Below are 16,962 nucleotides of genomic sequence, written 5' to 3'. Positions count from 1 at the left end.
AAGTGCCAGGACAAGAGGGCAGAGCCTCGAGCTGAGGTAGGGGAGGCTCAAGTTGTACACCAGGAGTAATTTCTTCACAGAAAGGGTGATTACAGCGACAACGGCCTGCGCAGGGAGCTGGTGGAGTCACCTTGACAGAGGTTTAAGGAAAGGCCTGACGGAACACGTCGGCGCTGGGCCAGGCACGCCCTCCAGGCCCGCCAGGCCGCCTCCACAGCCGCGCGCGGCCCCGCCCCGCCCCGCCGGGCACGGAGGGCGGGCCCGCCCTGCCGGAAGCCTCGCGCGAATCGGGCGCGCCGGGGGAGCAGTGCCGCTTCCGTCGCGCCACAATGGCGAGCTCTGGGCGGCGGGCGGCTCGGCGGTAGCGGGCGGTGAGTGCCCTTCTCTTGGCGGCTGGCGGCGGGCCGAGGCCTTTCCCGGCGGCGGGCGGTGTCCACCGGCGGCCTGTGCCCCTCGCTCGCCCCTTTTCCTCCCTCTCTCCCTCCCTACATCTCTGGGTCCCCTCGTGCCTCGCCCTGCCGCGGCCCCTCTGCTCGCCGGCTGTGTCCGGCCGAGGCGGCAGGTTTGGGTTATGCTGCGCCGCAGAACCTCCACCGGCGTCGGGGCTCGACAGGAGGGGGCTGGGGACCCTCGTTAACCTGTGGGAGGCGGAGGAGGAGCGAGCCGGGAGCTGCAGCGTGGCGGCAAGGGAGCCCTGGCCCGTCTGCCGTAGTGGGTTCCCTGCGCCGGTATCCCAGCCCCTGCGCCCGGGTCCTGCCGGCAGCCTGGGCGGTGCTGCAAGCCCCGCTGGCAGCCGTGTCCTGCCCGTCTGCGACGCCGCTGGCCCCCAGGGCAGCCCCCTGCCCACGCCAGGCTCGCACCTCCAGTCGTGGTCAGGGAGCTGGAGGCGAACGTAAACTTTGACTTCTCCATTTCCTTCCCGTGCAGGGACCTGTCGCCATCCAGCCTGGCGGCAGGGTGTGGGCGTTGCTGCTGGGGATGACTCTAAAACAGGCTGGGTTTAGGTCACTCAGGTTTGAAATTCAGGTTTGACAGCGTTTCTTGCCTGAAATGGGAAGCAAGTGCACTTCGTGCATTTGAAACTTTTCTTTCCGCTTTTAGCTGGAACAGCTGCATTTCCAGAGATGGACATAACTGGATAAAATACTGTTCTTTAGTGTGGGATCTCAGCACCTCAGGACTGAGGTGCCGAGTCACCGAGACCACCACTGGGGGGCTCGGGAGTCCTGGAATGTTGCCAGAAGTGTCTGGTGGCTGGACTTTGATCCTACACAGGAGACGACACCTGTATGAGGATAGGAGGATTTCACTGGAGTGAATGGTGAAGGGATAAGTTAATTAGAGAGTGAAACACAGGGTTTAGGATTTCTGTACAGGGGGGTTTAGAAAAGTAAGATGGAGGAATTGGGGCGTGTCCTGTCCTTCTTCTTCTTCTTCTTCTCCTCCATCTTCTGTGGTGATGGTGGCACTTTGGGATTGGTCATTACTAAAAGTGCACTGGTTAATAAGGGTAAAAGGGATTGGGGAAAAATGATAAATATTGTGTACGTAACTTTGAGTATAAAGATAGGTGACCGCCCGGAGGGCGGGGGAGTGTGCTCATGGCTGGCTGCTGAGCAGACCTCTGTCGGGCCGAGAGAAAATCTTTTAGATAAACAATTAATAAACACCGAGACCGAGAAAAGAACTGAAGCCTCTTCTCGTCCTTTGAAACGCGGGCTGCCCCAAGGCCACCCCGGGCCTTTCCAGGCCATCCAAACAGCCGAAAATCGGACACTTTAGGACAGGAATCCTGTTCGTTTTGTTGCTTGTGTGGGACCAAAAAACTACCTTCATTTTAAGAGGGTCATAAACACTAAAAGCCTCAGATCTGTAAAATGCAGACACGGAGATTCTTAAAAGTGCCTTTGTGGCCTGTAGAACTTTAAAAAAATTAAAATGTGAAAAATCAGGTACCCTACTCCCATATTAATGGCAACAGAAGGACATTTTGTGATATTTAGGTTCTTGCAAATGCTCTTTACAGTTTTATCTGCATCCTTGAAAATATACGTGTGTTTTGAGAAAGAGAAAATCTGGTTTTTTTGGTTGTATTTGTCTATATTTAAATCATAAAATACTTAGTGTTGAGAAGACCACTGCCGCTTAACATGTTTTACATCGTCTCTTCCTGTAGTTCCCTTTTCACAGTCCACATGGTTTATTTGACAGCATTGGAGTTAGAGCTCTGGAGGAGTGTTTTGCATTAAGAAAATGGAGGTAACCAAAGCAAGGGGGATGGATGTGCAAGCAGTTCAGTGGTCTAGATGTTTTAGACAATGCTAAAATAATGTGAAATAGGAGTGCTTAATACTGAGTGATGGTCTGCCTAAAATGTGCAGGAGAGCACATTGTTTCTAAGTCACTGTATCGTCTTGCCTCATAGCTAGATTGCAACTTAACTTTGCATCTCTCTGTCCTCCGATGATCACGATTTTCATTCTTAACAAGGTGAACAGTGTCTACTGTAGGCAAAGAGGAATATTCTGATACATAGGATGGCCTTTGGGACATCCTTCCCTCCTTTTTTGCCTCCTTCAGCCGTTCGTCCAAAGCTTTCCTGTGTTAAGCTGGGGCTGATGTAGACTCTTAAAATTTTCTATCTGTCCTAAAGACCCTAGGTCCTGGAAAAGTCATAGGCCGTCTCTGCATTTTACAAGCCACCCAAAGGTGTTAAGACATACTGAGAGAAGAGACCTAGCTGAGTTTTCTTTTGTGTGGAGTGCCTTTTCTTGCCTTGGTTTAATCCAGGGCTTAGATTGTTGAGATTTCCATAGCAGTTAATACACAGTGTTCATTCATTGATTGATTTTAAAATACAGCTTTTAACTTTTTGATTTCTAGGTCGGAATCAATGAATTGAACAGCAATAACCATGGGAGATGCTGCAAAACCTTGCTTTGCCAAACAAAATAAGGAACAAGAAATTTTGCATCCAGAAGAATTAAAAGAAAGTCTCTTACAGATAGACTACCAAGTTATGGATGAATATGGAAGTGGCTGTAGCAATAAAATAGATAGCAGCCTGCAAAAGAAAAAGGGAACTCCAGGTCGTTATGGAAGCAGTCCCAGGCGAGGGCCACGAAGTCTTTTGAGTAGCCCAAATTCACTTAAAAACACAGCTTACTGTCAAGGGTCAAAGTTAAATGATATCCAAAGAGACCACATGAAGAAGTGGGTATCTGATGATCACCATGGTACTTCTGACACCTGGAGAGAGTACCGTTCTGCTGCCTGGATTCCTGGGCATGGCAGGACAAGAAAGGACTCTTTTCACGAGGTTGAAGGTTCTGGACACAGAAATGTAAGACGACAACTGCAGGAAGATTTAATGAGCAAAGACGTGCCAGACATGCAGAAAGGAAATTCTGGTAATCACATGTTTCTTTGTTTTGCATAGCTATCCAGTAACATAGCTTACTACATGTGTTACTGAAAAGTAAACTTTCAAGATTCACTATTAAAGCGAAAAAGTAGTTTTCTTCTGTCATGTATTGCAAACTATTGACTGCTTTGTACTTCTAGCACTTCAGACAAATTATTACAGCAAATAATATAGAACTTGTTTTATAGATTGTGTTGTCTTTATAGTTTAGCCTGTGAGTGATAGGAGTAAGTAGATTGAAGCATCTGTGTAATGTCCCTGTTTGTTGTTTTTCCCATACAATCTGATGGATCTGTCAAGGCTGGTGAGAGATCTTTCAAGTAAGCTGATAACAGGGTCAGATTTTTGGAGCCACCGATGAGGTCTTTAACAATGTGTTGAAGATTGAAAGCAATGCTGTGTCAGTATTGTGAGAACTCAGTACAGCAATAACATGAGTCTAGTTCTTCAATTATATTTAACTTCCCTGTGAGCAGTTGGTACTAATACTCAGAGTACAAACCCAAAGCATTGAAATGTCAGGAACGACAGCCTAAGGGAGGGTGAAGTGATTGAAACAATAGTATTTTCATTGAATGCAAGTAAAGCAGGAAAAGGAAATTTAAAAGAATATAGAGAATATAACTTGTGTGTGATGCTGCTAGCATGGAATGCCAGTTGACAAGAAAACTGTCTTATTTTATTTAAGAGTGGGAGCCAAAGACAATAGTGATCAGACCCTGTGCTGGAAAGAAGAGCTCTGGTTGGTTGACACTAGGAAGTCCAGCAATTAAATGTCCTTTCCTGTGATACTAGCTGTCACTAAAAAGAAACTGCAAACAGGTGTGCCCAGTGTCTCATTGTTAGAAGTAAGTTTCACACAGCTCAACCTCACTTCTCTCATGAGGAGAGAGCAGGATGTTTTCACAAATTTTTTCTTCAGTTAAAGTTTTCTTTAGTTTCTTCTTTTACTGGATGTAATGGACTTTTTTCTGTGAAACTTCAGGAACTCACTGAAATAGATTTTTGGAGCCACTGGCAATTATACTTGAAAACTTAAGAGAAGTGAGCTACTGATTACAGGAATGGGCATGTGTCTCTTAAAAGAGGAATTAAAATAATTGGTGTGCAGTTTAAATCTTGGGGGGTCAGTTTTGGAACAAATAATATACTGTAAGCATTTGAAAGGTAACAAAGATAAGAAGTAGTAAGTATGCATTTTTTACTAGAGGTATGTCAAGCCCTAATTTATTTATTTAAAATAGGCATCAGTCCCCTGTGGACATGGGAAAGGCAGTTGGTAGGTATTGCTTGTACTAGTACTGTACTACTTTGGATACTCTTATGTGACAATTCTGTAAGTAAACTAGTGGAAAATTATCTGGATTAAATTAATGTAAGAGACTTGCAGAGCTAATTAGGTAACTATACTCAGAAACTACTAAAGATTTTGTCTGTTAAAGAAAGTAGTGAATGAACATCTAGTGAGTGAGGATTCTATTCCATTCAATGTTTGTTATACTACTGCAATGATGAATGAAGACAGTAGACCTATTAATTGTGTGCTCTGAAAATTGAATATGCTGTGGAGCTGGTAGGAATGGAATGCAGGAAAGCAGGAAGGTCAATTAAAATAACTTTGCACAGTTGGAGAAATGACCTACATATAGGATGAAATACAAAGGATATGTAAATGCCATTGTTTAAGGAGGAATATTAGCTGTGCAAATAAAGGAGGAAAAGTTACCATAAAGTAATATTTTTTTTTGGAGAAGGATCTGAAATGATATGAATCAGAAGATAATAATGAGTAGTCATTATCATGGGGTTGTGAGGCATGAAAAAAGGCTCACAGTCTTAAGTACCCCTTTTTCTGAGTAGTCCTCCATCTAGTTTTGGCACCCCACTTGTATGAATAAAATGGAAGCTGTGTAAAGAAAAGCAAGAAGGTTATCAAGTTATGTAGGAAACAGAAGCTATTCAAACTGTAAAGAATGCCCAATATTTCTGCAAAATGAAGAGGGTAGGGAGGCATAGTAGCAATCGTCTGTGTAGGAAGCTGTATAAAGCTGATGTAGTAAACTATATTGTTTCTTTCCAGTAGATGGGACACAAAACAATGGGCCTAAAATTGAGCAAGAAAGATTCAGATAAGGAATAAAGGTCAAGTTTCTAAAGGTAAAGCTAGGGAGGTTCTGGAGAGGTTGTCTGGACAGCTCATGGAAAAGATACTTGAAGGCCTTTAAGAACAGATTAGCTGAGCATTGCTCAGATTTGACAGAGTTCATTTCATCCTGCTGTGAAGCACAGGCATAGCATAGCTCACCTCTTGAGGTCCCTTCAGAAGTTCTGTGTCAAGTAGCAAAATTACTAAAAATGTTTCTTCTAGCATTTACTTGAAATATTTTGTGCAGTTGTCCTTTTCATTGCCTTCATGTCTTTTTTTATTGTAGCTCATAAGGAAGTTTACCAAATCTCTGAGACACTGATCTTTAGTACTTTATTTAATCATTAGCCTGTAATTAGATTGTCACTGTTGTACCTACCAAATATTAGAAGTATTTATTTAGTTTGTAAATTTTTTAAAGTAATTTGTTGACTAGTGAAATAATTGATAAGTAGGTAGTTGTCACAGGCTTTTCTGTGAAAACATTGATATGCCTCCAGGTTCTATTCACACTGATTAGTTACAAATTGCAGTGAAACAGATGTGGCACATCTTAGGAATTTGAGCAGAAATGTTGATGCAGAAATGTAGGATGTGGGGAAGGTTCAGAAGTTCAGACTTCTATTTCTGCTCCCTGGAGATTGCTTCTACACCCTATTAGGCCTAAATTCTCTTTATTGCTACTTAAACTTGTGCTGCTGCTGAAAGAAAGAAATTATATTACCATCTTTGCCCTGATACTGTTTACACCACTAATACATGCATGCTGCATAGTGAACTGAATCAAATAACTGGTCACAAATACACAACTCTGTTGCTACCCTTTTGCCAATCAGAGACAAAAATTGTGATCATGAGAAAGAAATTTTTTAAGGTATTTGGAAGAGGAATTTATCTGGGTTTTTTGTGTTTTTTTTTTGCTTTTTTTAATTACTACAAATTAAACCCTCATGCTATGATAAAAGTTTGGGAAGAAGGGAACTTTAGAAATCCCAGGCATTGGGATGCCCTGTATAGCTGTACAGTTGAAAGGCAAGGTGTGAAAATCTGATGTGTATATTTATTCCCGAGATGATTTTTACAGGTGTTGGCTTTGGGCCAATAGCAGCTTCTACTTCAAAAATTTGCTTAAAAGTAGAAGTGGTATTTAGGTTAATTTGTTCCAGACCTTTTGCTGTAAACACAACAGGCTTTTAAGCCTTATTATTATGATAATGATGACAGTTTTACATCTTTATTAAAGCAATGTGCGCATACTTAGCAAGTCCATTCTTTAGTCTCTGTAGCCAGCAGTGGTGCTTACTTTTTTCCACTTGTTCATTTAATATTGTGAAGGTAGTACTGATCCATATACTGGTTTAGCTGAAAGGCAAATTACATTATCATTGGTAATAATTCTTTGTTAATAAATTGTCATACATGAGCTAAACCACAACAGTGCCATACTAGAGTGCTGCTAGGTCTTACAAATCATTCAGATTGGACTACACTTTTTAATTCTGTCATACTTGTAGTCTAGTTTATTTGTCTGCCAAAGCCTAGCCAGGAATCCCAAAATCTTTGGACATATTCTATATTTTCCGTGTAATGACATACAGGTGTATCTGTTGCATTTAGTCCTATCCTTTTTTTTTTGCCAGTTTTAGCAGATGTGTCTAAATAAGGGAAGTTTCTTCAGTGGAACAAATAAATCGATTTATTTGTCGTTTGGGACAAAGGTCCTATAGATTGTGATACTAATATACACTTATCATTATCCAACTTGTACAGGACAAATTGTGAAACCAAATGAGGTAGGTGAATTGTGCTTTATTTGACTCTCAAGTTAGGAATTAAGAAAAAAAAAATTAAATGCTGTGTGGCAGTTTGCAGTTATTTGACGTGTTTGCTCTCATAATTCTTTATAAGAAATGAAGAAGCTTAGAAAACCAAGAAGACTGAGAAGAACTAGAAAAAATGAGTGCGATCATGATGAAGTGGAAGATCAAGTCATAGATGAATCTGTGCTGTCAGCAAAAGAACTTCTGGGACTGCAGCAAGCTGAAGAACGCTTGAAACGAGACTACATTTATAGACTGAAGAAGGTGCTGCTCTCTTGGACAGATAGACCTCTCCTATTTTTTTGTACTTTTGTGTATTCTAGATGGTACACTTTGAGCAATATCTGTGGTTGTAGCTAGAAAGTTTAGCTACAGAATTTAAGTAACGATATTGCTGTTAATGAATGGTAGAAAGAGGAGGGTTTTTCTTTTGGGTTTTTTTGCTATAACATTGATAACAGTTCAAGCTCAAAAAAATGGCTGCTCCTTTAGTTCTTGAAATGACATCACATCTTAATTAAATTGCTGGAGTCGTTGTTTCTTGATTAATATATTCTTCCATGGGCATTGAGTATTTTCTCCTGTAAAAGATAAGATGTTGGATGTCATTGACATGATATCATTCTTCTGACATTATATTTGATGCGCAAACTTTCTGATGGCAAATAAGAAGTGAAGAAAGCTAAAGTGAGTGAGTATACATTTCAGAGTTAATCCATTGAACTTAGCAAGAGTACTTAATGAAGTGAAAATAATACTTTTATGTATATTTTAAGGGTGTTTTTTTACTGTCTTTATTTCAGCAACCTCGAAGCTACCCATCAGCAAAATATACCTGCAAGTTGTGTGATGTTCTGATTGAGTCAGTGGCTTTTGCTCATAAGCATATTAAAGAAAAAAGACACAAGAAAAGCTTGAAGGTGAGTTTAGCACAAGAAAAAAGTATAAACTGTAGTTTAATGAAACCTTCCTTGCATCATTAAAAATTGTGAAACTGCACTACTTTTAAAACCATTCCACATTCAGTTTTTACTTTGTTTCAATCTTTTTAAAATCTGTTGTATAGTGATACTAATGAAAACAATAAGCTTGGGACCTGGACTTTGCAATGAGCAGTAGGAATAAGCAAATACAGTTGGTATGGAAGAATTAGAAGTTATAACCTATATGTCAGAATTAATATTTCAGTTCACAAATGCTGCAAAAATGAAGCGCCTGTGGAATATTACAGATTTGTTTATATGTAAAGGAAATAGGTTTGTTTTGAGCATAAGCTTCAAAATAACTTTCAGCATAACATCAATTTTACCTTTTTTTTTTAAACATCTTCTCCTTTTTCTGCTTGAAGTGGACAAAAATATGTGTTATGCAGATTTTCTGTTTCTTCCTCTTTAGCTCCCACCTTTTCACACTTCATAGGTGATGAAAGAATTGGTGGGTTTTTTTTAAATGTGCCAAGTACATGTATATATATATCTCTGAACGTTACTGAAGTCTCCTGGAGTATCAGATTCTTTATTGCTTCCAATTATCACATTACCTGGAAAATTCGTGGTGGTAGTATTACATGGGATGAGTTGCTGGCAATCATTTTAGTATGTAAAACAACTCATGAAACTCATTAAAACATTGGTCTTATCTTGAAAGGAAAAGCAAGAAGAAGAACTGCTGACTGCTCTTCCTCCTCCGACACCTTCCCAGATACAAGCTATCGGTGTTGCTATTGAAAATGTTGTGCAGGAGTTTGGCTTAAGTAATGAAGATCTAAAAGAAAGGCTTAACATTAAAACAATGATGGAAAACTTGCTGCGTCAAAAATTGCCAGGTATTATTTGCAATATGCCAACTTATTAAAAACAAGATAACAACAAAAACTGAACAGGAAGGAAATCAACCAAAAAAAAATCCCCAACAGCTTATGAAATGAAAAGTGAATTAAAAACCTTGGCTCTGTAAATTCTAAAACAGCATGTTTAGTTACTAGTCAGTTGAACAACTTGATGTAGCAATAGAAATCTGTTCCAGAATTAAATTACAATGGTCTTCATGGCCCAAACAGGCCTGTAGTAAAAAGTGAAGACAAAAAGGATGTGGGAAGGATTTGACCTTCATGATAAGCCTTTACTAACAACAGCACTGGAGGCAGGATTTAGTAACAGTTCAGGGCTGCTGAAGACCTTTTTTCTTTTCCTGTGCTTACCAAAACCAGGTGTAGGTTTAAGATCTGTTAGCAGTGCTGTAAGTAGCTACAGACTTAGAGTTAGGCATAGTGTAAATGAAGTATAATTCTTTTTGTTGCAGAGTGTTCATTAAGATTGTATGGCTCCTCCTATAGCAGATTTGGCTTCAAAACTTCAGACTTAAACATAGATACCCAGTTTCCTGCCAATGTAAGTAAGGCCATTTTATTAAGTATGTGTTAGTGGTTTTGAATGTGGTTTTTTGGTGTTTTGCATCTTCATGTAGACTATATTGTAAATATATTTTTATAGTGTGGTAGTAACACTTTTTATAAAAGCCCCTTGGGTAAGATAGAGGCAGTCTGGTCTTAAAATAACATTCTTCATAGAGCAGTAGTCATCAGGCAGTGTTATACATCTTTGTGTTTTGTTGAAACTTCTTCTGAAAACACCTAAAACATCTGTACTCTAGCAGTCCTCTGAGACAGATATTCTCTAACAGCTGGAAAAAATAACACTTCTGTGATCTTGTTTCAGTACTGATCCTGGTTTTGTATTGATATATTCACATATGCACATTTTGACTGCTAGGTCATATCTGAGCCATGAAACCTCATGATTATTTGTATGTAGAGTAATTTAATGTTTTTATTTGTCATGTTAATTTTTTTATGTGTCTTTGTGCTTGAACATTGAAAAGGAATTAAGGACATGATTCCATACTTAAAACTTACTCCTTCTGTAGTTGATTTGGCAGTCACATTGTTAGAATTTAACATTTCCTTTAGGAAACCAAGAATGACCTAAGTTCATAAAGTGCATAGAATTCTAAAAAGCCATAATTCCAGTCTTTAACATGATGTAAGTCCACTGTGTCAGAATTCAGTCATATTTAAGCACACTGAAACAATAATTCTGTTGGTAGGGGTTTTCTTACCATAACCAAATCTCTGATAGAGGTAAAAATAACTTCAGGAACAACTTCCTTCAAAGCAAGCAGAGCTCCTGTTCCTTTTGATACAACTTAATAATAGTGAAGTACATGTAGAGGTGGTTTTAAATTTGAGCTGTAGAAAATCACTTTCTTGACAGGTGGTTGATACAAAACCAGCTTTATTCCTTTTATTGACAGATGACTCAACCAGATGTTCTCTTACTTGTGCAAGAAAGTCTCCAGAACAGTGGTAAGAAAAAATTGCTGCTTTCTCAATTTCATTAGGCTATTCCTGTTTAGTATTGTTGAATTTCACCTCTGCTGAACAGGTATATCACATGCTATTCGTTTTTTAGAAAGATATGAGACTGAATAATACTGCAGAAAAGAATACATTATGAAAACTACAAGGGCTGAAGTCATCTTATTTTTGGTGATGTGAGACATTTCTAGGGAGGCTTTCTTCTACATTATGAGTGAAGATGTCATTACACATGAGGTAGACTCTGGTGCCCACCTGCTCTATTAGCCATGCCTAGTACAGTAAGCAGCCAAAGTTCTTTAACATACGTAACAGAAACCCAGTAATGTACTTTCACATTGTGGTCTCTTTTCCTGTAATTACCTGCACGTGTCTGTCAGTGCACATGATGGCCTTGATGACATACCAGGCACATGGTTTTTTTTCAGATAGCTTTGTGCATTAATACAAGGAAGTAAAGTTTAAGATCCTTTAAGAAACTGCACTAACTCAAACCAATTCAAGCATATGCAGACAAGGAAAAAAAATAAAATATTGGGCAGGGGGGAAGAAAACTGTATTCTTTTTAAATGCAGATTGCAAAAAGTAGCTTCACTGTTTTCTTGCCTTGCTTTAGGCCCACATGATTCAAAATATGTCTCTTTACTGATCCAGATTTTCGCAGTGGCATCCCCACCATCATTGTATGTGCATTTTATTATCTGGACCATTAAGGTCTTTGACAATGGGGTTATTTTAAAATTTGATTAGAGGAAGAAGACCCAGATCTCATAAGAAATTAGGATCACCATTGTATCACAAAAGCAACTAATATTTGCATTAACATGTTGTGTAGAGTCTTCTCTCTGAATGAGAAGATACAAGAATAGGGTATTAAGTGTTTGACGTACCTCAGTTGCAAAAGCAAGATAATTTTCAGTGAAATTAGGTGTCCAATTGGCTAAGTAATACCACAAAAATATTGTCACTTCAGAATTTTTGAGTAAAGTATCTAAAATTGTTTGACAGTTTCCTCCCCTCCTGGCCCAGTGAAACCCTAGTTTATCAAAAAATAAGTCTAGTTTGGATCAAATCAGCATCACTAAGAGAAGGGACTAGGGGGGCTGACAGATGAATGATATAAAGAATAAGGAAAAAAAGAGAAAAAGCATAGCAAAAGGATATCATGTAGGAAAGCCCATCTATATTTATGTAAAAGATTGTCAGATAACCAGGGGAAAATGTTACTTTCCATATAGAAGAGATGTAACACTGGGGTTTTTTTCATTTTTCACACTAATATTGTTCCATAGTTGTTGTAGGTCTCTCTACATGCCTCAATTACTGAAGCCAGCTCTTAACCAAAATATACCTCTTTAATTTTACCTACTGTATATATATGAATTTTGAAAAGTATTTTCCTAACAGTCTTTCACGTATAGACCATATTCTTCTTATCCCATGTACTTTATTTTTCTCAATATTAGTCATTATATTAGAAGCTGAAATTCTGCCTGTACTCCTCTAGTTGCATCCAGTTCAACATATTTTTATCACATCATGCTTAATGTGGCTTCTTCTTTTTCTTTTTCCCATTTAGAATCTTTTACGGAAGTTGATGCAGATTTCCATGCTAGAGTACCAGTGGTGGTGTGCAGAGAAAAGCAAAGGTCTCGGTTGTCACTTTGTGTGTTCTAATAGTATATAGCAATGTAAATTATATTACCACCTGATAAATGACGTTTCTGTACTAAATTATTACAGTTCCATGGATCTTGAAACACAAACTAACACTCATGGGCAAGTCATTCCTAGCCTAGAATAAGAGGGTAAGGGTTGTTCTGTCCTCAGCTGTGTATTTCCCAACCCCTTCAACCATTATGGCTTCCAGCATGTACCCTTACCCTTCCATTTGGGATTATTGCTTAAGCAGAAACTTTCCTTTCTTATAGGTAGAGTAGATACCATATTCAATTATAGATTCCTGTAAGAATAGGAACAGTTTGCTTAGCTTCGCTTGTATTTTGAGAAAAGTGAAAAATATTTTATTTTGCCCATTTGATGAATGTCAATTAAGATTCATGAAACATTCTATAAACAGCTACTAATAAAAATATTACCAGTTATTTGGTACTACCTTGATTTTTCAGTGTTTAAAAATATTTTATGTTGTGTGAAAACAGCATAGAAACTGTTTGATGGTGGGTGTGGTGTGGGAAGACATTTTTGTTTCATGAAGGAAATGAGTACTGTAACTTTTTCAATTCCGTAAATTAATATTAGAAAAATACTTAAATTTGAGTTGTATCTTAAAACACTTGTACAGAAAATTATAATAATATATTCTCAACCTAATTATAAATCTAATTAGTATTGCATGCTGCTTTTCATGCAGAGATGCTGTCTTTGAGAGGCTGTCAAGTCTTTCCCTACAGCCTTCTGCTACACTGTTCTGTGAGGTGTTTTCTGTCCTATGGGTGTTACAAAACCTTAAAGATCTTTCATTTCTTTTTGGATTTTAGTGGCCTTATTTGTAAAGTGAGTGCAGGGAATGAGAATGCTTGTCTGACAACAAACCATTTGGCTACACTTGGAAAGTTGGAACCTACTATCATACCTTTAGTGATTGCCTTCAGGTACTGGGCAAAGGTGAGAGTCATTTGTACTCCCTTATCTGTGAATAAATATTGAATTAACTTTGATATTGTGCCTCTAGTTATGGTTTAGAAAATGGTTGTTGAAACAGCCCTTGGAAAACAGTTAAAATAAGGACATAAGTTTTTATAAATCAATAATAGTATAATTTATAAAATGTACATTTTTGTGTGATAATGTTCCACTAAATTTCAAAAATGGAATTTTAAGTTTCATTCAGTGGAATGCAGACTGTAAGTATCCTGCTCTGTTACCAAACTAGTCAGAGGAATGTATATGAGATGGAATTGCTAGTTTCTCATAAACTTAATCCATCATGAAAAAAATGAAAAACTGTTTGTCTCTATTGTAGATGAAAACAACCTTGGGAATTAACATAACTTTTGAAATTTATGTGTCTGCAATTAAAATATCAAAAATTGAAGTGCTACTGTATCTATGCAGAAGGAGCTGTCATTTTTTGCTAATGTGGTCTATGTTGTCTGTTTTGCCAATCTGTGTCCTATGGCTCTTAGACCGAAAATGTTATGGTAGCATGGTGTACCATAACTGCAGTAAATATGCAGTCCTTAAGAAAAAAATCCATTGGTAAGAGCTCAAAGATATCTGAGTTTCTGTAGTATTCAATGTGACTTCTGAACAGTAATTAAAACAATATTTTTCATAGTATCACTTGAAGCTTTAATGTCTGTACAATTTTTTTTACAGTTATGCTGTGTTGATCGTCCTGAAGAGGGAGGCTTGTCACCTTATGTGTTCGCTTTAATGGTTATTTTCTTTCTACAACAGAGGAAAGAGCCCTTTCTGCCAGTCTATTTGGGATCATGGGTATGTGTGTTAATACACTGAATAGTGTAAATGAGAGGATCAGTTGCCTATGGTGGTATATTATCTGTCAGTTCTGTGCTCCTCTGAGCAAGCCATAAGCAAGCCATTTCTGCAGGTTTTAAGAATGTGAATTCATGTGTGAATTCATCATCTTTCAATGACTACACTTAACTTTATTATGCCTGACTGTAAGTTTGCATTTCACAATCCTAGTCACTGGATTAAGTGCTCTGTTGCCCCTTCTGTGAATAAGGGGAGGTGGGCATTGAATAACGCATTTTACAACAATTTACTTCCTCATCTTTTTCAGCCTTTTCTCCAGACTGTTGAGAACCCAGTCCACATAGCTACATCCCAAAACAATATCTTGGAATTTGCCATCTAATTCTCCAAAAATTAGACCATGGTTGGGGAACACACTGGTGCACTGATATCATCAGAAGGGATCACATTACGAGTTTACAGCATGTATTTCTTTGGTTTAGAAATCAAAATACATCTTGATGTCAAGAGTTGTATTATGGATGCCAATAATGAATCCAATTCTGGATTCTGGATTGACATCCGTAATACAACTCCAATAAATAAATTCTAATAAGTGAATTCCAATTCAATTATATTCATTGCACCCATTTTTATACTTACAGTCTCTTGTTATGTTCAGCACACATGTTCCATTTCCTGTAACTAATTACAAGAACCTTTCAGTTGGCAATTATATCTACTACGTTCCTGACTCATTCAAAAGCACGTGCACTTTCTGAACTGGATGAACTGTTTTATATGGCCATATAATTATAAGATACATATTTATTCTTGTCTAATGTGCAAAGAAATGGTTACATGACAAAGAATTTTCTGGCCAATCAGTTCCAGTGTTTGGTCACCCACACAGTACATGGACACAAGTTCTTCCTCATACTCAGGTGGAACATCTTGCATCAGTTTCTGCCCTTGCCTCTTGTCCTCCTGCTCAGCACCACCTGGATCCATCCTCTTGACACCCTTCCTTCCCTCAGACATTGATGAGGTTCTCTCTCAGTTACCTCTTCTCAAGGCTGAACGAGCCCAGTTTCCTCAGCCTTTCCTAAGTGAGGGGCTCCATTCATTTAATTATCTTTGTAGCCCTTTGCTGGACCCACTCCAGGAGCTCCATGTCTCTCTTGTCCTGAGGAGCCCAGAACTGGACACAGCACTCCAGATGTGCCTCACCAGGGCTGGGTAGAGGGGCAGGATCACCCCCCTCACTCTCCTGGCACTGCTTTTCCCAATGCACCCCAGGGCACCATTGCCCTTCCTGGCCACCAGGACACACTGCTGGCTCATGGACAGCTTGCTGTCTACCTGGACCTTCAGGTCCTTCTCCACAGAGCTGCTTTCCAGTAATTCAGCTCCCAGCCTGTGCTGGTGCCTGGGGTTATTCCTCCCAAGGTGCAGGACCCTGCTTTTGCTTTGGTTGGATTTCAGACAGTTCTTCTTTGCCCATTTCTCCATCCTGTCAAGGCTGCACTCTGCGGTATTGGCTGCTGCTCCCAGCTTTGTGTGGTCATGACCTGCTGAGGATGCTTCTGTCTCTTTGTTTCAGTCACTGCTGAACAAATTAAACAACACTGAGCCCAGTGTTGACTTTTGTAGGACGCCCCTAATGACAAGCCCCTGTTTAGACCCCATACCACTAATTACAACCCTCTGGGATCTGCCATTCATCCAGATGCCATTCATCGCCTCACTGTCTGTATTTCCTGAGTTGTGGACACCAGCACACCCTTCCAAGAACACTGAGCTCTTGGGAGTTTTTTTGTAGAGAAGTATTAGGACAAGAGAGGAAGAGGTTGGGGCATATTCTAGATGTGGAGCAGCTGTTTTTAAACTTCGGTCTACTGCAGTGTGGGGACTAAAATTTAAAGTTCACATGATGTTTAGCTCTGTGTTTCCTTTTTTGTTTCCTCTAGATTGGAGGATTCTCACTAAACAAATTAACTAATTTTCATCTGAGAGAAGTCAAGAATGATGCTGTGGTTTGGGAGCATAACCCCACTGATGAATCTGATTTGCCACAAGAAACTTCCCCTAGAAGGGGCAAGGTCTGAACTTTTAAATTTGTTTCTGTAGTAGTCTAGCAGACACTGCTGTTCTCAGAAAAGAACAACCCTCTATTTCAGTTTTGTGCTTATGTTTCAAAACCATGAGCTGAATTAAGAGATTGAGCATCTGCTTGCTTCAAGGTCTGTTGTGCTGAGCTCTTGGTGCTAAGGAGCTGGCAGGAAAATAGATATAATTTCAAACTCTTTGATAGGACCTTGAATTTTAATCTATTCGGGAGAATCTAGTTTACAGAGTTGGAGCAGTTTTATCTTGGAATTAGATTAAGCATATGAAAAATATTTTGTCTTTGCTTTGAACTGTTTTTACAAATTATTCCTCTTATAATAACTTTGTAAGAAACAGTATCACGATGTGATTGCATGTTGTGAGAGTTAAAAATTCAGCCTAGACTTGGCTGAAAAATAGGCTGTATAATCCATTCTGTCCTGTGACATGAGATATGCTTCTTTCTTTGAAATCTATGAATTATGGCATAAACATTAAAGATGCAATTTTTATTAATCACTGATGCTACTCTTTACCATTGCTGCACTCTTCCATTTTGAAGCTTTATACTGTGTCTTCCAATTTTTTAATTGCAGTTTTTATTTCAATTGCAGGAGTCAAGAACCAATGATAAATTCTCTCA

General features: G+C 39.1%; 1 protein-coding gene across 4 annotated transcripts in view; it reads left to right on the top strand.

Moving 5' to 3' along the window:
• Nucleotides 1–309: 309 nt before the first annotated feature.
• TUT7 (terminal uridylyl transferase 7) overlaps nt 310–16,962 on the top strand; it is a 33,013-nt gene continuing 16,360 nt past the window's right edge. For all 4 annotated transcript variants that reach the window (XM_064735743.1, XM_064735741.1, XM_064735739.1 and 1 more), the window contains exons 1-11: nt 310–371; nt 2,884–3,410; nt 7,479–7,654; nt 8,194–8,310; nt 9,038–9,215; nt 9,692–9,780; nt 10,703–10,754; nt 12,346–12,415; nt 13,268–13,394; nt 14,109–14,228; nt 16,181–16,312. In XM_064735743.1, the coding sequence (XP_064591813.1) occupies nt 2,915–3,410; nt 7,479–7,654; nt 8,194–8,310; nt 9,038–9,215; nt 9,692–9,780; nt 10,703–10,754; nt 12,346–12,415; nt 13,268–13,394; nt 14,109–14,228; nt 16,181–16,312 (1,557 nt within the window). In that variant the 5' untranslated portion in view covers nt 310–371; nt 2,884–2,914. The remainder of the gene's footprint in view (nt 372–2,883; nt 3,411–7,478; nt 7,655–8,193; nt 8,311–9,037; nt 9,216–9,691; nt 9,781–10,702; nt 10,755–12,345; nt 12,416–13,267; nt 13,395–14,108; nt 14,229–16,180; nt 16,313–16,962) is intronic.

This window comes from Zonotrichia leucophrys, chromosome Z, assembly GCF_028769735.1.
Source record: "Zonotrichia leucophrys gambelii isolate GWCS_2022_RI chromosome Z, RI_Zleu_2.0, whole genome shotgun sequence".
NCBI classification, from domain to species: domain Eukaryota; kingdom Metazoa; phylum Chordata; class Aves; order Passeriformes; family Passerellidae; genus Zonotrichia; species Zonotrichia leucophrys.
Note: the sequence above shows the minus strand (reverse complement) of the source record. Positions and strands in the feature narration are given on the sequence as shown.